The sequence below is a fragment of the Alosa sapidissima genome, chromosome 16 (assembly GCF_018492685.1).
Source record: "Alosa sapidissima isolate fAloSap1 chromosome 16, fAloSap1.pri, whole genome shotgun sequence".
Classification (NCBI taxonomy): Eukaryota; Metazoa; Chordata; class Actinopteri; order Clupeiformes; family Clupeidae; genus Alosa; species Alosa sapidissima.
The window spans coordinates 9372829-9396401 of NC_055972.1; the positions used below are offsets into that span (position 1 = coordinate 9372829).

The 23573-nt window shown below is 38.6% G+C and overlaps 3 protein-coding genes across 3 annotated transcripts; 2 read left to right on the plus strand and 1 right to left on the minus strand.

Annotated features, from left to right (window-relative positions):
• The first annotated feature begins 3599 nt into the window (after positions 1-3599).
• eif4e1c (eukaryotic translation initiation factor 4E family member 1c) lies at positions 3600-11500 on the plus strand. Its single transcript, XM_042065429.1, has 7 exons — positions 3600-3764; positions 4952-5043; positions 6940-7035; positions 7214-7277; positions 7573-7686; positions 7791-7930; positions 10271-11500. The coding sequence occupies exons 1-7, from the start codon at positions 3747-3749 to the stop codon at positions 10383-10385; spliced, it is 639 nt and encodes a 212-aa protein (XP_041921363.1). The 5' UTR covers positions 3600-3746; the 3' UTR covers positions 10386-11500.
• A 1293-nt stretch (positions 11501-12793) lies between these two features.
• si:dkey-228d14.5 (uncharacterized protein LOC796266 homolog) lies at positions 12794-17085 on the minus strand. The gene is made up of 8 exons (XM_042065428.1): positions 16874-17085; positions 16051-16421; positions 15373-15420; positions 15200-15268; positions 15044-15111; positions 14790-14920; positions 14214-14391; positions 12794-13988 (listed from the first exon to the last, which is right to left on the minus strand). Exons 2-8 carry the CDS (start codon positions 16113-16115, stop codon positions 13801-13803), a joined length of 747 nt encoding a protein of 248 aa, XP_041921362.1. The 5' UTR covers positions 16116-16421; positions 16874-17085; the 3' UTR covers positions 12794-13800.
• Positions 17086-17307: 222 nt separating this feature from the next.
• zgc:110319 (uncharacterized protein LOC796111 homolog) lies at positions 17308-23175 on the plus strand. The gene is made up of 8 exons (XM_042065427.1): positions 17308-17428; positions 18224-18309; positions 20109-20244; positions 20594-20660; positions 20779-20896; positions 21034-21097; positions 21422-21596; positions 22421-23175. The coding sequence occupies exons 1-8, from the start codon at positions 17361-17363 to the stop codon at positions 22487-22489; spliced, it is 783 nt and encodes a 260-aa protein (XP_041921361.1). The 5' UTR covers positions 17308-17360; the 3' UTR covers positions 22490-23175.
• Positions 23176-23573: the final 398 nt, after the last annotated feature.

Here is a 23573-nt window from a genome sequence, read left to right on the forward strand (position 1 = left end):
AGGTCGGAAACTGGGGCTAGATTTTGCTAACAGAGTTGCACAGTTAGGGGCTCGTCATCACTTTTGTCGTCACGTTGTAGTTCGTTTGTAGTCCATGTGGCCTTTCATGTCCAACAGTTTTAATGTGAACTTGGGAATTTGCCGTTTTTGTCACTTGAAAGCTGCATATCTGTCTTTCACAAGCATCTTACACTATATTTTAAGCAAATACAGTTTTTTGTTTAGGATTAGTGAGTGTATGTATGTTTTAACCTTTGTTGTGGCATCCATGTTTCATAGGTGCCAACTCTCACGCATTGGCCGTGAGACACACGCATTTGATTAGTTTCACACACTCACACGCCACACCCCCGATTTCTCACGCTGAAGTGTCAACCCGGTCGGTCAGATGCCTGAAAAATGAGTTTAGCCTATCTATAGATCTACCTGTTGAGCCACGGTTATGCTTTCAGAGACGGTGAGAGGGTTCAAGAGCACACCCTGTCTGGAATTTTCTAAATTTTCTCTCATTTGCGATATACTTCAGAAGCCGTCCCAGGCGCATTTCCCCCGCATTTCCCCGGCTTCAGGTATGCTTTGAGTATTATTGAGTATTTTTCACGCTGAAGTGTCAACCTGGTAGGTCAAATACCTGGCAGATGAGGTTCAACTAAACTAAACCTATACATATGATATCACACATCAGGTGAACGTGCGGAATCTAAGCTTTCCAATGATATTAGCGCCAAGTTGCTGTGATAAATGGTTCGCGAGAAAAAATAACATTGAACCGACGTGCAATTTAGGCTAATCATATTTGGATTTTGCACACAGTGCACACCCATTACTCTCAAACCCAATATCACAATAAACAGCAAACCGTACCGAATACGAGGATATAAAGCATGCCTCTGTGCAATAAGTGGTTCCTGAGTAATCCGGTTTTGAAATTGCAACACATTTCTACATAGCCTCATTGGGGCGAAATTATAATGTATTCTAATGTAAACTATTTGTCAGTAGGCCTACATACATTTTTGTAAATTGCTCAGCCATAGATTATCCCACCATCATGGTTCTTATATTGTCAGGTTCCAGCCAATCCCATTACAGATAAATGAATATATTTATATTGGCATGCTTCCTAGTGACATTAATGCAAAAATATGAAGAAAATCAAATAACGAGACACAAATATTGATATAGCCTAAAGCCTGACATAAGCCATATGCAAACATTCACATCATGCAGTTTTCAGGTACATCCTGAAAAATGAATAGCATGTAGGCTATAGGCTATGGCCATTACAATGACCAATATATTATCTTAAATAAACCAGCTGAATAACACAGGTGACCACTTCTGCATAATTTCATTGAGTGCTGAAATGTACACACATTTTTGAACATTTCTGAACTGTGAAATGTAGCATATGTTTTTGTGGTTGTGAACTTATTGCAATATCACCATAACTATTCCACCTGTGTGTGCATGGTTATAATTCTGAAGTGCAAAATAGCTTAGGCTACAGCACAAATATTTCCATAAAAATAAGCAAGTTTGACCTCTGATTTTGACCCCCCCCCCCGCACACACGCATCTGTTTAGTGCTTCATTGTCATTTTCATTGGATTCTCCCATTTGCGCGTAAATCACTCATAAACTTTTTTTTTTGTTACACGCATTCTCCCATTCCTCTTCTGTCACACACACAGTGACAAGCGCCAAATCCCCCGCAGTGTTGAAGAGATCAGTCATCCCCCTCACTTTTGATAAGGTAAAAAGCCTTTTAGGTACGCCAAATAATAACCTATAGGTTTACGCTAGGCTATGTAAAACTCCCCATTAACAGCATCACGTCACTAACCACAGCTAAGACTGCACAATCTCTATTCACTCTGTTGGATATCTGAAGCCAGTTTGTCTACTTAGATACTGTAAATCCTCAAATTATGGCCGGGGTCTTAAGACAAAGTACAGGCCTTTAGGGGCAGGATTGTATTCGAGACAGCCCTTTATTTCTTATGCGAGTTTTATTTTGAGACATGCGTTTCTTGGAGCGGCATACTGGTAGGCCTTCAAAAGCATGACATTTTCGGTTTAGTTTGATATTTAATTTACTTTTGGACTGTTTGATTATATTGTTAAATGTTCGGACTGATGGGCACTGAAATCTGGGGAGGTATTTGATGATCACTATTACGTTCCATGTAGTTGAAAGAGTGTCGGGATTTCAAACAAACCATCCGCTTTCATGCGTTCATTGAACGTCTGCGGTGCTGTAATGGAAACCTTATTGCGTAGCCAAGTAGCCTATTGAGTTATTTTTAAATTATGCATGATTTACTTTTTATTAATTTCGTAGGCTGGCTTTATTTTGTTATATAGAAGTATCTAAATAACCTGTTAAAATGTACCAGAATTCAGGAAATTGCATCTAGTCCAAAAAATTTTTTCTGGGGGAGGACCCCCATACCCCCCCTCTGAAATGTCCCACCCACTTTCACAATGCCTCCGACGCCCATGGTCCTAGTAGTAGGCTAGATCCTTTTGATACCAATGTTCATTTAACTCTGGGACCCTGGTCCCAGGGATGGATTACTGCACGGGCATTCTGGGCCCAGACCCAGGGGCCCAAGGTGTCAGGGTGCCCTGAAGCCCAAGCCTTTGCATGGAATCATTGCCTCAATATCAACACATCAGGATGTAGGCTATGAATCTGATTGCATACCCAAAATGTTAGCCTGACGAGCCAGACCCACATTAAAATGTCGGGTCTGGGCACTCACCGTTCGCAGTGCTCAGTCCGAGGGGTGGGATAATCGGTTGTCTTTCAAATTCCCTCTGCACGCAAAAGGACAGCACTGAGTCCCATGCGTTTTCCCACCAACGGAGCTAGTTGGCTAGTTCAAACTTTTGCCATCTCAAAACAAGCGTAACTCGTGTCACACTGTTGGCCAACAGCAATATCCATCTTCTTTGTTTTCAAGTAGCAGGGAATTTAAGCCAAACCGTTGCAACTCTGCCATCAATCATTATGTTATGCCCCCCTAACGACTCTATAGACGATTTGATTGGCCTGATAGAAGTTTAATTTTTCGAGCTCACAAGCCAACGGAGAGTTGCTAGACTAGCCCTGGAAGCAAATGTAATTTGCTGCCGCTAGGGTGTGTCTAGATTTCTAAGCTACCAAAATGCACCAGAATACAGGAAATCACATCAAACAAATTAAGAAAATTCTGGGGGAGGACCCCCAAACCCCCCTTCCACATGTGTGACAATTAGTGGGGAGCCCTTAATACATGTGGGCCCAGGGGCCCGAAAGTTCATAATCTGTCCATGCCTGGTCCCTACACCTGAGAACCACTGATGTACATTTTTTTTTTACTGTACGGTATAATGCTGAATGAGCCAAACAAAAATTTCCGCAGCAAAATTTTGGTTGGCCCCACCAAATCTCACTCCAAGGTTTTTTGAAAAGTTGGCAGCCCTGATGTTTGTCACACATTCCGATGGCAAAGCACATGAACACTTGCTGTCGGAAAAACAAAGTAGCCATGGGGGCGGTCCTTCCGAGGTGCTCTGAATGCACCTTCAGCCCTACTCAGAAGAGGTTGCATTGCGTTCAGTCAGGATCTCCTGCATGGACCACATGAGTAGCATCCACATGAGTTTGAGCTACGTACGTTGACGTAGATTTCCTAACGTTAGTGGTTTCGTGACGCATCAACGTATGGTTGAGCGGACAGGAGAATTTTACTGGCAAGATGGCGACTTCGGAGCCGGTAAGAGAGAATGGGGTGTCCAGAATTCTAACGTTAGGGACCCTAACGATCTCTGAAAGTGATGAATTAGTTTGTGAAATATTTGTATTCCAGTATATTTCGATGAAGCACTGCACATATTTAAAAATAGTTGTTGATTTTAAGAGCTTCAAGAGCGCACTGATGTCGCCGGCTCAACAAGATGTTCTCCTGTGCTAGCTAGCTTTGAAATGGATTTAGGGGTGGCATTGGTGGTGACTTTGTTGGCAGGGAGGCACTGGGGCTGAATAGCACTGATTCTGTCCTCGCATTAATTTAACATGGGCTATCTTACATTGTTCCGAGCGACACGATTTCTCGGAACTAATGTACACTGTCGTGCTGGTGTCTGTTCGGTGAAACAAAAACCTGATCTAGACACGTGTGTTTCGTGCTAGCTAGTTTCACGAGCTACTTATGCTAGCAAGCTATCTGGTATCCAATTCATTTGCCTTTCCTATGAATGCTAGCTTGCTAGGAATGCTAGCTGTCTTGTATACATCTGGAAAATCTAAATGAATCTCTTGTGTTTTTTGAACGAATGACAGCATGCAGGTTGTTAACATGTTGTAATACTGATTTATGTAACGCGATATGCTGTTCGGTCTTAGATTGGAGAAATAATTTCCTTTCCAAAGAGAGTAACTCAACGTCTCGCTAGCTTACGATAGCTAGAAGGCATTGCTCTTGATTTGAATATCCTATTAAATTACTCAAACGTTAACGTTAAATCCTCTCCCTCGCAATGTAAAGGACACTTGTTTCCTTGTGACGTTAACTTGTCGAGTGATGACCACCCTCAAAATAACACCACAGTAACTTACTCATCTTAAAGGTGTGTGTTGCAACCACATTTGACGTAAAGCTATAATTACAGCAAACTGTTAACGTTACACACCCAATGTATGTGTTGTAACGTTAGCACTATCCTCAATAAGTAACGTGTTGTTGTATGATACATGTAATTTGACATAAACAATAATGTTATGTCAGCCAACCTCGATGAACCTACCGATGATAAATTCATGTAGCTTAAAACGTTGTGTTTGTGTTCATTGGATTTCACACTTTAATTTCGAAGAGGATTCTGAAATCACCAAGTCCGCCTATTTGACCTGTAACACAGTATTTCTTATCAATTGTGTTCATTGTTGATTCTTTTCATGTAGCGAGGAAACGAAACTGAAGATGGTCCAAATGAAACACCTACACCCGCCGTTGCAAGTTCTGAGCAGTACATCAAACATCCATTGCAGAACAGGTATTGTCTCTGTGTAAATGTGCTCACATGGCATGGTCTCGGAATGGTCATTGTTACATAGGTAGTGCAACGTTTGCAACCTTCAGTGTTTGAAAGCTTCACCTTGGAAGGATTGTAAAACACACACGTTTTCTTTTAGGCTACTGAGCAGAGTTGGATCGAGTACTGTAATTTTGGAGGATTGTGATGCCTGTACTTTTTATTGTTTAATATGTGAATGGTGATGCATCTCATTTGCTTTTCTTTAAATATGCCATAAATGACATAAAACTTGCAGCATTATATGAATCCTCACTTGTATTCATGGTAAGCTATGGATCATTGTGACTTCTTCAGATTACTTTTCATCACGTTGGTTAAGACTCAGATGAAGGGATTTTGTACCCCGTTATGATGTTTCTGTGGAAGGAGAGTGAAGAGTCGGTGTGGTCAGTTCACTTGAAAGACCTTCATAGAACAGCAGTTTTGTTAGTGTTCTGCTCAGCAGCATTGAACAGTCATTCAGGCAGCCATGGGCAGAGCAGAAGTGCTGATGTCATCCATTGGACAGACCTTCCTGTCCTTTCCGCCTGTGCAGTGCCTGCTGTTGGAACTCAGTTAGTCTATCTTGCAGCGCAATGGCAATGGTTGGTCAGTGAGAGTATAATGCCAAATTGATCTTGAGGACAGGATTCATGAGAAGTGTCAGGGAGCTATGTGTGCCATGCTGTGGACACCAGCAGACACCGTTTGTTGGTCATTTTCCCACCTAATGATGGAATATTGTAGTTAGTTGTGTTTGTGAACAGCATTTGTGTCTTTTAGTGGTGTTCATGCCCCCCAACCCCTACTCCATCCCACCCACAGATACCCCAGTAGTAAATCTGAGAGTATGTTTAGGACACACAGTGAGAGTGTTGCTTTCGACACAAAGGTAAGGAGGGTTTGGACTATACCATCTCTCTCCTCCCTTCCCTGTCTACTCCCTTTGGTTTGTTAATGAGACAATAATGGCCCTCATAAACAATGGGTAGCCTATATGTGTTGGGTGGCTGACTATTTTGTTGTTCAGCAGCACATCACATGCATTTATTCATTATGCTCATATTTGACGGTGGTGTGAATGAGTACAATCTCCCATTTCATAGCAAAATTGCTGAAAATGGCATCAGAAAAAATACTAACTTTTTGTCTGTAATTTAGTCCTGGATAGTCTTATCTACTCATAAATAATTGCTTGTGACTTACAATCTATTATTATACGGCTCTTCACAATGCTAGTAGAGCGCTTCATTGACTTGAATGGGATTTCCCAATGTTCTACTGTAAAATAAATTCATGTTCAATTCAATTCATTCAATTACCGCTGCAAACATATAATTACCGCTGTCAATGGCAACGGGTTTTGTGCTTCTGATTTAAGTCTTGCATATCACTTCACAAGTAGTCCGGTCACTTCTTGCAATGGAACTTCATTCAAAAGTGAAAGCAGACCGTTAATCAGCTGTGTCCTAAAGAATGTTTGATTCAAGTTCAGCATGTGTTGCAAACAATTTGTTTGTCAGCAAAAGTAAAGAAAAGAATTAAAGAGACATATCATGTGGAGTTTATTTTTTCGTTTTGGCAAGTAGTCGTATAATAAGCGGGATAATGTATGGAACGCCGGTCATTATCGGTAAAATAAGTCCCTTCAGGGCAGTTCGCCCTGTCGGGACTTATTTTCCCGATAATTCCTGTACATTATCCCTTACATATTAGTTTATCCATGACATTACAGTTCCATGGATGCAAGTACTACTCTGCTTATTAATAAACTTCATGATGTGCCATGCCCTAGAAGGATTCCATAAGCATAGGGCAAATATTTTTTTTTAAAAGGAAGCCTGGAAATATGTAATGATGTTTTTCTCTTCACAGATGGGCCCTATGGTATTTCAAAAATGACAAGAGCAAAAGTTGGACAGAAAATCTGCGTCTGATTGCCAAGTTTGACACAGTAGAGGACTTTTGGGCGTAAGTGTCTTTAAATAGTCTTTAACTATCTCTCCAAGCTGGAGTTACTAGTGGTATTAGATCTGGCTTTAATCCTCTGACATTAAATGTCAATAATCAAGGTTCTTTGAGAATATTGATCTGATATTTCAATTATTTTATCCTGTTGAATATGATTGTATGTCAAATTTGTTCCCAGATTATACAACCATATACAGCAACCAAGCAAACTCGGGTTTGGCTGTGACTATTGCTTATTTAAGGTAATACTAATGTATTTTCTATTCTATAATGTATCAGTTTATCCTATTGCTGTTATATGGACCCAGACACCACACAAAGTATATAGATGAATAATGGCATCTGATTTGGAATATTCAGGACTCTTCCATCTCTGAAGGCTATGTGGATGTATTTCTGTCTAACCATATGGCATACAGCACTTGGCATCTGGTTGTAGATGTTTAGGTCTAAATAGTAGAGATGGAGTTTAAAGGCAGACTTTTTGTGGCATGCTGTCAATTAACTGAGTGTGATTGACACATTTTCCCCATGTAGGATGGCATCAAGCCCATGTGGGAGGATGACCGGAATAAACTTGGGGGCAGGTGGCTGATGACTCTAAGCAAACAGCAGAGACATAACGACCTTGACCGTTACTGGATGGAGACGGTAAACCGCGCCCTGTTCCTATGTGTCTTGGGAGAATCATTCAGATGTTCTCTATACGGATGCAGCCACCAGACCCCTAACCTGCCTTTTTGATTGGCTTTCAGCTTTTGTGTTTAATTGGAGAGTCTTTTGATGAGGCCAGTGAAGACGTGTGTGGAGCTGTGGTCAATGTCAGGCCGAAAGGAGATAAAATAGCCATCTGGACTGGCAACTGCCAAAACAGGGAAGCCATTATGACGATAGGGTAAGTGACTGACTTCCCTCTTTTAAGACATTTCATGTGGATCAGTGAAATTTATGTGTGACTTGCTATCAAGCAAATGTGGAAATAGTTTGAATTTTCCTTTGGCATTATTGAAGTTTATATCCATCTATTTATCTATCTATCAAAGATTGTTTCACTTTAACAATTGCAGTTATCAGTTTGGGTTGTATTCCAAGTAATAGCATGTTGATTGTCCCATGTAGAGAGCCTGTAGTTCAGGGCAATTTAAATGGGGCCACAACAGGCCTGCAAACCAGGTTTCTAGTGGTTCTAGTGGGAAATTAGTTGGTAATCAGCCTCTTACCTACATTTTGCAGCCTAAAGTTCATGGAGGCTTCCACAGATCATATGTTGACCAGTCTATGTCACTGCCTACTAGGGGTGTAAAGGTACACATATTCATATCGAACTGTAGGTACAGATGTGTACGAAAATGTGTGATATACAGTCTTGAATAGTAATCAACAGTTGGCTTTTTTGCTTGCGGACCATGTTTCAAATTCCCTTAGAACCCGATTGGCACAAAGTGCATCAACACACCCATTCTTCTCTGTTACATTGCTCTGGAACTTTTCATCGCAGCGATATGAAACTTTTATTGCGTGACGGAGCAGAAGTGGGGCTTTCCAACGATACTATGCACTTGTCTGTACAATCAATTATGAAAATTTAAAGAAATTATGAAATTAAATCAAATTGCATCATATTTACAGTCTATACTTTTCTGCGGTCACCTGCTCACCCATTACTCTCAAACCTGTGATCGCATAGATATGGCGAGCATATCAGATGAAAGAGGAGACAGGGCTATCCATTGGTACCAAGTATATCGATCCTTCTGGGTTATAAAAACAGACGAAGTGACTGCAAAATAATGTCATGTACAAAAACCAACCGGGCACACCCATTACTCTCGTTTGAATTACTCCCGAACCTGTGATCTGATAGATATGCCACGAATGTCAGATGAAAGAGGAGACGCAAAGCTATCATTTGCTACTATCATTTGTATTATTTAAAAATCAAAATCAAATCAATGCAAGTATTAATATATGAAATGGTGGCAGAACTGGGTAGGCTAGACTGTGCTGAAAAAATAAAAATGTAAATGGCACTTACAATGATCAGGATAAATGCTTATAACTAAAGGTAGAGAGAATAGCCAAAACACAGTACAGCAGCAATATTGTGAATGTTAGGCTAGCAGTAACCTACAGGCTTACTGTGACTGCAAAACCGAGGTACACACTGAACTGTTTTTTTTTTTTTGTGTACTGTTACACCCCTACTGCCTAGCCTTTTAATACAGTGCATCGTTGTTGTCAGTCACTTTGTAAATTCAATTCCTATTCGTATTGGCATGAATTCCGCAACCAAGATGTTGATCCAGTCAGCAACCAGAGGTGCATACTGTAAGTGCAATGACGTTGCAGTGAGGCATTGGTTTCGATACGATGCAATCTCCGGTGGAGGTTTCCAGACCCTATTCTCAAAGTGAATGGATTTGCCGAAACCAGCCTTGACTTGGTCTAGCTACCATTACTGACATGCAGTATGTTATTTGAGAATAGTGAAATGTAGGATTAACTTGAATGAATTGATGACCGCAACAGCAGCATTCAGGGAAGCAAGATGTTTGGTCCTTAGATGAGTGGTGTGTGATGTTTGCCATGTTTTTCTTGATTTAATAAATTCTCTGCTGGGCATGCTTGTGTTAGATATTAGGTTATTAGGTTATATGTTTAGTTAAGAAAAGGTTACTTAAACCATTTAATGATAGTTGGAGGGTCTAAAGGTAGATTCCAAGTGCCTTGCCACTAGAGGGGGATGTCACATTGGACACATTGTAAAAGTTTTCTCTGTCAAGGCACTATGTGTTAGTTGTAAGGACTTTTGGAATAGAATGAAGCAAATCAGCCCTTTGCTTTCAGTTGCCAGTTGGAACTGAGAAAACCTCTGGCACATTAGGATCCAGATTAGATGGACCTTGAGTCTGGTGGTGACAATGATGGTGCAGTCTCTAGGTCTATTCAGATGTTCACATGAACCAGTATCAGTTAGTAATTGTAATTAACCATACGAGTTTTTTTTTTTTTTTTAATATTTAGATATATTGATAAGAAATTCACAAGGGACATTGTCGTTGTAGGCCTATAAAAGCATGTTGGACAATACTACTTTTGCTATCTTTTAACCGTACAAATTGCCTCAATCATTTATTAACCTTCTTCCCCTCCCGCAGATGTTGGTTTAAGCAGCTGGTTAGTTTTCAAAGCCTTCCATCACCATACAATGAACTCTGCTCTTTTCTTCCTCTAGGCAACAATACAAAGAGCGTTTGAATATTCCCGGCAAACTTCTCATCGGCTACCAGTCACACGATGACACCTCTAGCAAAAGTGGATCCACAACGAAGAACATGTATTCAGTTTGAAGAAGATTAATTCCAGTTGTTGTAGGTTTATGAAATTATCAGATTGCATCACACATGAATAATTTTGAGTTGTCAACTACTGTAGTGTCCTTCCTTTTAAACAGAAAGAGTGAGGGGGGAAAAAAAAACAATATTCAGCACGTAAATGTGAAACTCAAACTTGCTGTTGAACACCTTCAGTAGCTGGGCTCATCAAAGGGTGCTAAATGGCCTAGAGGTTTGAGGGACTGCACCAGTTCAAAATATTGAAAATGGGCGATATGTTACTGATTTCTTTTCAGTTTAGACTAAACAATTAGATAAGACTAATACTACACATCCCTGGCAAAAGAGGTTGTAGGTTCATTGTTAAAATGAAACCAACTTTCTTGGCTTTAACCTGTTATCTCTTGTGTGTCATGTTACAAATGTTTTGTCACTACTGGGGTTTACAAACGGAAGGAATAATGGCAACTTTCACCCACCCAGTAATTTTAAGGGCCACAGTAGTTTTAACATGTATCATTTTTGGAGGTGTTTGGCATGAGCAGCATTTGCAGATGCGCCTGCAGACTGACTATCTTAAAAGGTTTGTAAAAGTTGGCCTGAGTTTCTCTCTATGTTTGGTATTTGCCCGGAGAGACCACTTATTGTTTCAGCCATGCTGAAATTGTGAAAAGACTTGCTTGTAGAACTGTTTTGAAATCTTATGTGTGAAATCCCCCCCCTTACATCTATTTATGGTATATGCATTGCAGTTGAGCTATTCAGTGGGAGGAAGACCATGAAAGGAAAAAAAAAACTTTTTTGTTAACTATTCTTTATTTTTTTTTAATTTTTTTTTTTTCATTTTTGAAGAGGTTAGGAATGTGGACTACTGCTTAATGTAGAAACATTTTTTTACAGTATATTTTACAGTAACCTGCCTGGTCACCCTTGCTTTTTAGGTGTGCTTTTCACTGTTTTTCTTTCCTAAAACTAGACTTTTTTTCACGTTCGCAATACTTTCAGGATCAGTGCGAATGAAGAGAGGCTACTCATTGTGAAATGATTTTGCTCATATTGTATCTTTATTATCTGTAATTCCAGGATGTATATTACCTTCTTTCAAGTAAAGATTAAGTGCTTTGCATTAACATGTGAATCAAATGTCTCATTTTGTTTACTCAGGAAAAACACTAATGTTTTCTCTACTATTTCTCTCAGTACCAATGTCTGCATTTTATAGTTGCCATGTTGTGATTGTAGAGAAGGAAATCATAACAAAACTGCTTTTAATGGAAGGACATCTCTGGTATACGATGCCCAGCACTGATGATATTTAGAAGGATGCATATTATATTACTAATAATTAGGGTTCACATTGATGTAGTGTTTGTATACACCAGTGGTTCTCAAACTTTTTCTGTCATTTACCACTTTAAAGGTGGGGAATTTTTAAGCCCCACCTGATCCCATCAACCAGGCAAAATGGTAACGATAAAATACTCTTTTTTTTCCCACATTACATTTCCCTTCTCAGTCCGCTGGATCAGATGTTATTTTAATTCATGTGTCTGTCTGTTTATGACTTGTGTTTGTGTGTGGCTATTTTGTTTCGGATCTATGACCTTGTCAAAAAAGAAAGCCATTATTAAAAATAGGCACAACAGAACAAAATCTCCTTTTCCTCGCGCCCCACCTGTCACGTCTCTATTCCCCGTAGTGGGGCCCGCTCCACACTGTGAGAACCGCTGGTATACACCAAGACTTGGCAGATCGTTAAGTCAACCAAAAGCTATTGTTCACACGCGTATTGGGTCAAAAATCCACTCCCTTCTTTCACCTTCACACACCTGTTACTGTACAAATATGAACTGATAGTTAACGCCCTACACATGTAACGACATCTGGGCATGGTTGAGGAAGCAATCTGCATGCATTTTACACTGAAAGTAGTTTTTTTTTTTTTTATCAGAAGTATAGCTAGCTCCAAAATATAACATATACAATTTTAAAATGTGTTCAATTCAACCTTGGTTATCTTTAGTAACTTTACAACTTACGTCTTTGAAACTTTGAATAACTTCTGGAATTGTTTTGTCTGATGTCACTGCCACTCCTTATTGACAGCACTTATTGTTCCAGGAACTGAAGAATGGACACCTAGCCCAATTACGTACTAAAACTATGTTGTCTGACATGTTGCTTTGATATTTGAGGTGAAATGACGTAACAAGGTACAATGTACGTGTCCTTCTTTGTACATACAAAAATATTACAATATTTACTGTAACGTACATAAATAAAATTTATACAACTCTGTACAGAGAGGCAGATAACCAGCAGGTTCATTTGTTTTAAACCAACTTATTATCAGTGTGTATGAAGTGCCTGCTGTTGAATATGAAATGACTACCACATAACATAGCCAAGAGCAGACTTTGAGATGTTCTTAACAAAGCATTTATGCATTTAATGGTGGAAAAATTGCAGATCCAAGTCACCACCAAATTTATTTTAAATAAATATACATAGGTTCAAACATCAACTGTCTAAACAATAAACAGCAACTGTAAATTTGATCAAATACAATATCCTAAAATACATTGTTTTGTCAGTTGGTGAAAATGCTTAATTTTGTGATTACATACTGATAATTAAAAACTGGAAAATGTACAAGTTGTAAACAAGTGATGACTTAGTGTGTACTACAATGTAAACCAGTCCTCTCTGCTTCAAACTAAATCTTAACTATTAGACTGATACTATTGGAAAAAAGTAATCTGCAATCACTGCACACATTCTCAAAGTGTAAATCAAAAGTGCAATACGGTACCACATGGAAATGTGTATACTTGAATAAATTACAATTATTAGCTGTTCTTCAGAATAAAAACGCCTGATAATAACGACCTCATAATAATAATAATGCCATATTTCTTTAAGAAACTGGAGAATGGGTCCTACCGGTGACTCTTAGTGGACAGTATATCAATTAGTTATTTGGTGTCAGTCCTGCAACAAAAACATTCATCTAACATAACTTCAGTAGTGGTACACAAAGTGAAATGTAAACTGAATGTGTAATCATAAACACTGACTTCCATTTTAATGGCACTTTATGTATATCAGACTGATGTCCTTGGAATATCTCTGGCATGAAAGAACATTTTGGTAGATGGTTTCCAAACATACACTACTAGCAAAGATGCAGTTCTCAAAATAGTTCTCAGTTCAAAATAGACTACAAAAATATAAGTTTCTCTGATGCTGTTAATACCTAAAAATTGCACGAAGTTCATTTATCCTGATCAAGTAGTAACCAACAGCCTCCCTGGGATTACCAGATGCATCCCAAAGATCTTCTTTCTGGAAGGTAATCCGTTTTGGTGTACATGGGGATGCGAAATACAAATAAATAACGGAAATTGGTACTCCTGATTAGGGCCTGGTCTCAGGCCAAAATGAGTGGTTTTTGCTCATCCCTTTTCTCCAGGAGTGAACTCAGCATTGATGATGAGAAAAAGAAAAACTCCACCCCAAAGCTCAGCTCATACATTTCCATATTCACACTGAGTGTCCACTCAAAAATGGCAGAAATATGTCTGTAAAAGTAATCTGTTTGGACGAAGAAAATACAATCTGATAAGCCAAGTTAAGGACAAAGATGGGACTCTGGAGATTCCTTCACGTGACTTTAAAAGTTGGAATATTTCAGCCACACTCTCATTAATAATTAATTATTATAGTATGCTCCCTGGGAAGTCTTACAATATACATATTATCTCTATAAAAGTAATACTTTGTCCATGTTTTCACAGAATGTAATTCATAATTGACTGTTGTCTTGCTTCAGTGAAAGGATACAAAGGATGGTGACCAAGATCTGGATTGATGTAGATATGACACGTGCTGGGTAGAGGTAACGTTCCAGTCCGGTGAGAAGGCACCTGCTGGTGAGCCAGGTGAGGAGGAGGCTGTAGAAACACAGGCACACAAAACTCACAGCGGCACCCAGGTAATGCAGCAACACCAGTTCAGCCGGCTACAAGAGACAGACAGGAGAAACAGGAATTTAGTAATGTAGGTTTTCAACAAATTGCTGTCTGGCAGTGGTAGTATAAACTACAGGCTTTTTTGGACTATTCAAGAGAAGCCAGCATCAAATATGAGCACATATTCTCTTATATTGTTTGTGTTAATTGTGTTTAACAGATCATTTTTGTGCTGTTACTCAATCTACCTACATTTCAACAAATTCAAACAGAGTTCAAACAGAACTCTTGTACCAGAAAATAGCCTTCTTGATACCTTTTGTCTCCTTATGCTGAATATACAATGACTGTACATTGCGACTATCTTTAATGTAGTGTTTGTAGTGTTTAATGTAGTGTTTAGTGTTTATTAAAAGAGTGTGACCATCCCTTCGCCTGTAGCACTTACATTACAGTTCCCTGCCACAAAGGCACCAGCTGACGCCACACAGCCAAAGACCAGGGCAATTTTACTGATGAGTGACTGACCGATGTTTCTATCCAGGATGTGGGCATGATGAAATATACAAAACACCAGAACTACAGGAGAAAACAAGATTTTAACCAGTTATCTGTATAATATGTGAACTGTAAATGCTCACTTTAGCGTGATGTTGTTACAAAACAGTTTAGTTACACAATTAATGTGTAGGATGCACTCACACAAGAATGCCCCCGCGTTAATGGTGGCAGAGAAAAGGGAATTTTCCGGAAACATAGTCCCACTGGAGCTATATTAGCGGGGAAAAGTTAACAAAAATAAGTATAAACCACCATATTAACATCACACAAATGTATTTTACATCCACTCTTCCTAACCTTATGGTAGGGGCTTTGGTTGTACAGCAGTGTCCGGAATCATTTGTTTGGCATGAGTTCCTGTAGTCCCTAGAGACAACAAAGTGATTGAGTTCACCAACTATATCATGGTAATGATAAATGTAGGTTATCATCTACAATAAGCACTTTGAGTTTGAAGAGGCTTCACCTACCAGTTGCTAAGTGAGCACACATGTCCATTCCCTAGTGCCAGTGCATATCTAGAAGATTAAAATTGAAAATCAGAGAACATTCACAATCTGTAAAGTACATCTGTATTGTTGGGTGCATCATGTCTGTACTAGTATACTATGTAACTCTAAAATTAAGAGGTACAATGTTTATCGAAATACAATACAGGAGAGTCATTGCTGGATTAATAAATAACCAGGAACTCAATTAATGTTGGCTAAGGATGTGTCCGCAAGCAGCTGTCAGACAATAGAATGTTAATATGTGTAGTCTCAAATGTCACCTGCCTGCATACTGTATATAATGAAGAACAGATTTGATGCATAAGATTTGGATTCTTGTACACACGCTGAACGTATGGGTACAAACCACAGATGATCAAAATCATGGCTAATAATATAAGATGGCTGGTTTCATTTTGAGAACTTACACAGTCATTCAAATTAGTCTAAGCAACTGAATTGAACAATAGCTGTAAGCAAACCACTCATTTTTCTGTTAGCCCAATTCAGATTAAAACTTACATTTCATACTTACACTTTCATACTATCATTACTGATCAACTTCAATGCAATGCACAGATTCTTAAGGTTAAAAAGGAATGTCAACATAATAATACATAGGTTTACACTAAAACACTTCACAAAAGGAACACTTACACTGACCAGGATCCAAAAAATGAAACCGCAGAGAGCGCGATGGGGATAATAATCCAGAAGACCATGTCTTGTGTTGATATTTAGAAATGCCGAGACACTAAAGAGTGCAAGTCTCAGGTGTATGATTAGAAATATCTTAGGAATTGTTTTACACCAATCATTTAACAGTCTGAGATGACATGTTAAGTACACCCAAATCAAGTTACATGTTTTTTTTTAGCTGTAGATGAGCATAAGGATAGGTAGGCAGGCTGACGTTTGCGTCTTCCACCAGAAAAGCAGCATTCCTCGCCACCAGTCCTTCAACAGTTTGTTCCAGGCCTCTTTAGCCACTCCTTGCAGGGAACTTTCCTGCCCTGTCAGAAAACAGCCTCAAGGAAAATTGGGGTGAGTCATTTTACCTTATCATCATGTTTGCTTTAGGCCAACACAAAACAACCAATCATGCTCTATAGCTCCCGCCAGGAAGAAAGCCTTTTGTTTTCCTACTTATGAAAACCCTCTATCTGGAAGTCCATGTTTGAAGTGCAAACATGAAGTGCAACAAAGTCCTCAATTACCATAATCTTTTTCAAGAATTCTTATGCAGTTTCATACAACAAAATGTTCTAGGATTGTTTAACAGGACTAAAAATGTACTTCACATTAAAATGGACAAAAATAAACATGCTCCTCTGTAATATGGGTGTGCTTGACATGCTTGAAATGTTTTTTTTTTTTTTATTATTCATCCCCACCGCAGACAGCTAGTTGCTGACAGACAGACAAAAGAATGTTAAGCAACTCTTATGCACAGCTTGACATAGCTATTATTGGAACTTACCTGATGTTTCCCAACTCCAACTTTACTCAATCACACCATGGCAGGCTTATGAGGAGTTTTGATGAGAGGTAACACTTAACACTCTTGCTGCCAACATTTGTCTCTCTTTGCATTCATGCAGTGATTGGAATCTGTCATCACAAAGTTCATACGTTTGGTCTGAGATTTCACTTCAGTTATTTCACATGATTTTAATTTTCATTAAAGAAAATAAAGCTATACATCAAAACATCAGGTTCAAAACTAAACATAGGCTAGGCCTCTTTCCTAATTAATGTTCACACCAGCCATCATGAACAGATGTCCACTTAGACGCCTACAACTCCTCGTAATCTAATGATATGATTCCTTAAACATAAGAGTAATCTAATATCAATTCGGCCATTTGGAATTTACAACACTAATAAGTTATTCACAAAATGTGCGGCGGATTTTAAGGGATAGTGTAAGACAGCTAAATTGGGTCCTGAATGTCAAAACAATTGAAATGGCGGCTACTGCAAGATGGAGTCTGTTGCTGTTATTACGGTCACGCTCAGTTACACATAATTTCAGGTATAAACTCTGATTTATATTCACATTTGTAAGACTAACAATAATATACCAACTACAATTTGTGATTTGAAGTGTGTTGTATCATAATAAACTGGTGAACAACTGTAACCTGATGGAACGTCAGATGCCTGACCTAGCAGGCTCGCTAACAGCAACCAACTAGCAAACTCAGAGCATGTCGTAGACGGGCTCTGATAAACTACTGATCGCAATCTTAAACTAGTACTAATCCTTTGCTTTCATTCGTTGGTTGCGCACTTCAGATATTTTTTGACAAATCTGCTTTGTTTTTTAGGCAAAGTACATTCATGCATATTTTCTGTTTAAGTTTAACGTTAACGTTAAGATATCTTGCATTATCATTGCCATTGACGCATAATTGTTATTTTAATGCTACTGTAGCTCTTTAGCTTAAATGATAAAATGCTGAATGTTAATAACATTTACTGTATGTCGCTTTGGGCGCCCGCCAAATGAATAAATGTAAATGTAATGTATCGATAACGTTAGCAGCTACGTTTATTAAAACTCCTGAGCTGAATGACGTTTAACAACGATATCGATAAATCATCTATGAACTGGGCCATGCCTTACATGACATTCATTTTTTACCGTTGGATGTTTAAGTACTTTAAGTTAAACTTGTGTAGATTGTGTTAGAAGTGTTACTGTCTCACCCTAACAGCTCCCACTCACCAAATTATGACAATTTGGTCAGTCGAAGTGGGCAATGTTTTTATTAAAGTAGCCTAAGTCTAGTTAAACGATATGACTTGAGTTTCTCTTATGAATCAGGTATCCAGTAACTGAGAGAAAGAGATGCTTCTCTCTATCTGTTGTCCGTCATGTTAGAAAACCTCAACTCCCCTTTAGGGGACCAGGTAAGGAAATGTAAAAATGTATCAGGGAGTGGGTTGCTTGTATTCGCTTGTTATCGTCAATGTTATATGGGTGAATGACAATTTACCTGAACAAAAAGTTGGTTGTACTCCGAGCATTGTCCTTTTAGAATATGAATTTTTTATTTACACTGCCGTTCAAAAGTTTGGGGTCACTTAGACATTTCCATTCCACTCCATTATAGACTGACTACCAGCTGAGATCAGTTGCATTATTTTTTTAAACAATTTTCAGATTACATTATGTGCTTACATAATTGCAAAAGGATTCTTCGATGTTTTCTCAGTTAGCCTTTTAAAATGATATCAGATTAGTAAACAGAATGTGCCTTTGGAACATTGGATAAATGGTTGCTGATAATGATGGGCATTTGTATACTTATGTAGATATTGTATTAAAGATCAGCCATTTCATTCTACAACAGTAATTTACAACATTAATGATGAAAAAAAGGACATTTCTAAGTAAATCCAAACTTTTGAACTAGTGTATATAATATTATAAGAGTTATACTTTTCACAGATTTTACCCGATTTTACTTCACACGTTCTGGGACAAATGGATTTATTGATAGAAATGCTATCAGAATATCTTGAATACATCTACAGGCTAGAACTGTTTTGTGTTTCATTTCTAAATGTCACTATCATACAGTGTATTTAAGATTCACTTTAATCATATCCCGCCGGCGGGACGGTTACCCCCTTCCTCCACCTCCCCCCAACATTCTAAATCAATTGTATGCACCATATTGCTATGTAGCATAGTAATGTTATATACCATTTCAAAGCTTTGGCTCTTGGGAATCAAAAAATGACAACTTTTTTCATGTACAATCTGTATAGTGCTTTACATTTTCAGATTAATTTTATTATGTCTCAATTAAATTTGATCCAAAATGCCCCCTCCCCCTCCTCCGCTTTTGGTGCTACCCTGACTTCTGGTTGCAGTGTAGCTGCAGCACCATAAGTAGATGCAACATATTGGGTACTGAAATATTTACAAGAATCCATAGAAATTGAATCTTCATGTTGTATTATCCAATATTAGTTGTACAGATGTATAGTTTATCTTATACACACTCATTGACCCATCAAAGTATGCAAAAATAAAGACTTTTTTGTAATTATTCCATATTTTGTGTAGTCAGTCTATATCAGAACACCTGACATACAATCTAAATAGTCCACAAGAAACCTCAAAGTGTTACCTTTCATTTGAGACCAGGATTATGCTTCTACACAAAGGGGTTCATGTGCAGTAAGCATTTGAGTGTCTGTATGCATTTTGGATAACAAAATGTCCTATGGGGAGTTTCCATAGGCATTTTACAAAACGCATGAGCATACCTTGGCAAATAATGGTCTAAAGCACTCATATTTTCATTCTATATTGATCTACTTTTGCACACAGCATCACAAGACCTGGTGCTAGGGCTCAGTTGTGTTTCTAAGGGATATCAAGTGACCTAGAGGGCTGAAATGTGGTCAGTTCAGAGATGCTTGTAATCCGGCAGAAAGAAAAAACTATATTCTAGCCTCTGTAACTCTGTGTGAGTACATCACACAGTTATTTTGGCTGTTTCCTACGAAAACTACAGGTTCTCAGCTTTCCATAGAGGTCCAACATTTGATGGTAGGCCCCAAAAGAGGTGGGAACAATGCCCTTGTAAATAAGCACAGTGCAATTTCAGGCAAAAACTTGAAATTTGTATTGAGATCTATGTGGTTAAAGTGTTTTTTTTTTTTTACAAAGGTTGCTTTCTATTTGTCCATTTCAGTGAGATGGTTGTCCATTCAAACCCAAGATACACCAAACCCCAGAAGCCTGAAGTTCATACCTGGTAAACCTGTCTTGGGAGCAGGGACACTGGATTTCCCCACTTCTAGTACTGCAGAATGTTCTCAATTAGCAAGGCAAGTAGTATTGCATCATCCTGTCAATTACTATCAAGATCTTAGCTTTTTTGTAATGATGAATGGTAATGAGCTTGTAGCATAATACTTTTGTCGGGCACGGAATGTCTACTCATACATCCTGTATTATCTGTGGATATACTGTGTTTTGTCCTTGAATATCATGGTCTTGAGATTAGACATGATTTTACATTTTCTGAAATGTTCTGTCTTTGTTCCTGAGGCACTTTTCTCACGAGATGTATTTAAAATACGCTTGCTGCCTCTTTTCTTGTGATGCACATCTAGTCACTTTACAATTATTAATTTCAAAGGTTGTAACAGAGGCACTGTGTTTTTCCCTCCTCAGTAATCTCTTTGAGGTTGAGGGAGTGAAGAGTGTCTTCTTCGGCCCAGATTTCATTACTGTGACAAAGGTCTCAAAAACATTACTAAATATAAACATGCGTGATTTTTTACTCCATTCTAATATTAAATTTAAATATTAAATGCGACCTCATTTTAGTGTGCTCTCTCCCCATCTGTAACCTGTAGACAGATGATGATGTGGAGTGGATTGATATTAAGCGACATGCCATTGAAATCATCACAAAATTCTTTGAGAGTGGAGAACCCATTACAACTGGAGCTACACAGTCTCACTCGGAGAACAGTAAGCTACTTTCTTGACATCTCTAATAGGCTGGTTGCTGCTGTGCTCTCTGCCCAAGCAGTTTCATTATTTGGAGAGGTCAAAAGCTAGCTCCTTTGTTTTGGAAACTAGCCAAATAGTTCTTGTTGTTTCTATAGGTCTCTCTGAGGAAGATGACGAAATTGTTTCAATGATTAAGGAGCTCCTGGATACAAGGATCAGGTAGGATTCACATAGTAACTCACAGGCAGTGGTAACTGATTTTACCAAAGATGGACAGACGTCTCTACAGATATTCTGATGAGTTGTCTTTTCCCTGTGCTTCTTACAAAACAATCTGTTATGGTTTTGAAACCCATTGCATTAGTCTTGTAATCTGAAAGATGCACCAGCCAGTGAACAACACAAGAGCCTGGTGTACAAAGAACTTTAGCAAAGAACTGATAAAGGCTTTCTGAGAAAAAACAACCAAACGAACAATATGTTAGGTGGCACACAATGCACATAACATTTGGATATCAATTTTTTTTGGTCTCCTCTCCACAGGCCCACTGTGCAGGAGGATGGTGGTGATGTCATCTTTAAGGGGTTTGAGGATGGCACTGTGAAGCTGAAACTGGTTGGCTCCTGCACAGGCTGTCCTAGCTCCACAGTTACCTTGAAAAATGGCATTCAAAACATGCTTCAGTTCTACATACCTGAAGTGGACGACGTGGAACAGGTAACAGATGTGTGCTCGTGAAGTAGGGCGAAAAGAAGTGCTTGCTCTCCTAAGGAAGGAGAACAATGGTCCAAAGCAGTCAAAGTGCTAAAAAGTCTAACTAAAGCTAATTTAGTAACGGGCACAATCTATTTGCAAATTTAATACGATGAGCAAGATCCTGAGCTCACATCGGCGGATCACCTCAATACTCATACACCACATGCCAGACAATAGCTTTAGTTCATGCATGAGACACTGAGTGACCGAGATGACCAGCCCACAATTTGGTTGTGGAATTTATCAGCCGCTTTTGTCCAAAGTTGGGATGTGGGCTTGGTGTTGTAGGTGGAAAAGAAGGTGCAGGAGAGGTTGTTCTCTTTTGAAAAGATGCAAAACTATTTACTGAATAACGAAAAACTTGCTTTAAGCTTGCAAAAATAGCAAACTAAGTATAGCTAAGTCTTCACTCACTCTTACATACTTCTGAACTGCAGTGGAATTAATTACTTGTATATCAGATCTAGGGAAATTGTGGTGCATATATTTGAATGATCCAACCGCCTGTCTGTTTGATTGGGCCTCTGCCGGCCTAGCAGTTCCTAGCATACTTTGACGCGCATACAACAGATTAAATCTGAATGTTTCTTGTTATTCTAACACTCTGGAATATCTTGTGTGGAACTGAAATGGCTTATCTCCTGCTGTTACTGCATGTATTAGATATCATGACTAATGGGACTTTCTATGCTGTGGTGATGGATTGTCTTGAGTCATTGCAACCATATCAGAGTGTTATTGTGGAACATGTGTTCTCATTTCACAAGTGTTGTCTCCTCTTATAGGTTGAAGATGAATTGGATGAGATCACTAATAAAGTGTTCTCTGAATTGGAACGCAAATTGGACTCCTAGCCTGATCTTGCTACTTCAGGTTTGGCAGACTACTTGTAGAACAACCCTGACATACTTCAGGTTCTGAGCAGCATCCTAACAACGTAGTGTAATATTATGGTCAATGGTTAACATTTTTAGCTTTGCACTTTCCAATATTTATATTTATTTTATTTTGCCTCTGTAACGAGCCTCAGTCAGTTGTATGCATTACAAAGGGGTTTGCAAATGAAATGTTAGATATCATTGTCCTTGGAAAGTTGCAAATGCTGAAGATGGTTATGATATATTTGTTGCATATTGCAAGTGATTTTCGGGTGGGGTTCGGGGGTTGTTTTCTGATCATTTGAAATGTGACATTACACCCAAAGCAACTTCAGAAAATGAAAGACCAATTGTATAGATTGTGTTTTAAAAAGAATGCAGAAAGAAAAAGCAGTTCCAGAATTAACTTCCTTTTCCTGAAGGCCACACATCTGTGATGTGGATGGACACAGTCAAATTTAGTGTAGGATTTAAATAGAAGTTCAGACACAGATTATTACTGTCAGAAAATGTAAGTTTGGACATGAATTATAACCAAATCATACTGCTCTAGGTGAAAGTTACAGTGACTGTTCTGTTACTTTTGCCTGGTTATTGTCTCACTTACTGCACTGTAAGCTATGCTTTGTGTTGTATTAAAAAAAAAATGCATACTCATATTCCTCCTTGTCATTTATCTCTGTTTGTCTCTGTGTGTCATGAATCCAGTAATGAGAAAATCTGGTTTCCTTTTTATAAAGTGTAAATTCAGTTTATTTAATGATAAGAGTCCACGATTCTGGTGAAAGGTTAGTAATTTTTGAGCTAATCAAACCGTATCCTTTCTTTCTGGGCTCCTGAAGCAACGGGTTCATTGGTTGAATGCATTGCTCAGTGGAACCACTTTCCATTTACAGAACTTTTCTAACACCAAGGTTTTTTTTTTTTTATGTGTGCACGCACTGAAAGGACTGAGAACTGTGACAAAAATTGTATGGGATCAGAATCAACTACACCTTTCATATACCATTTACCGTATTATAGAGTATTGTTGTCAGGGGTAATTGCTAACACATACAGA

Excerpts from the sequence above, each read along its gene's own strand:
- eif4e1c (XM_042065429.1), top strand. Across the intron at positions 5,044-6,939 it reads AAACATCCATTGCAGAACAG|ATGGGCCCTATGGTATTTCA; the intron begins GTATTGTCTCTG and ends TTCTCTTCACAG. Across the intron at positions 7,687-7,790 it reads ACCGTTACTGGATGGAGACG|CTTTTGTGTTTAATTGGAGA; the intron begins GTAAACCGCGCC and ends ATTGGCTTTCAG.
- si:dkey-228d14.5 (XM_042065428.1), bottom strand. The coding sequence starts at position 16,115 with ATGGTCTTCTGGATTATTATCCCCATCGCGCTCTCTGCGGTTTCATTT. Across the intron at positions 15,269-15,372 it reads GTGTGCTCACTTAGCAACTG|GGACTACAGGAACTCATGCC; the intron begins GTAGGTGAAGCC and ends TGTTGTCTCTAG. Across the intron at positions 14,921-15,043 it reads TAACGCGGGGGCATTCTTGT|TTCTGGTGTTTTGTATATTT; the intron begins GTGAGTGCATCC and ends TTTCTCCTGTAG.
- zgc:110319 (XM_042065427.1), top strand. The coding sequence starts at position 17,361 with ATGGCGGCTACTGCAAGATGGAGTCTGTTGCTGTTATTACGGTCACGC. Across the intron at positions 17,429-18,223 it reads TCAGTTACACATAATTTCAG|GTATCCAGTAACTGAGAGAA; the intron begins GTATAAACTCTG and ends CTTATGAATCAG. Across the intron at positions 20,661-20,778 it reads ATTTCATTACTGTGACAAAG|ACAGATGATGATGTGGAGTG; the intron begins GTCTCAAAAACA and ends TGTAACCTGTAG.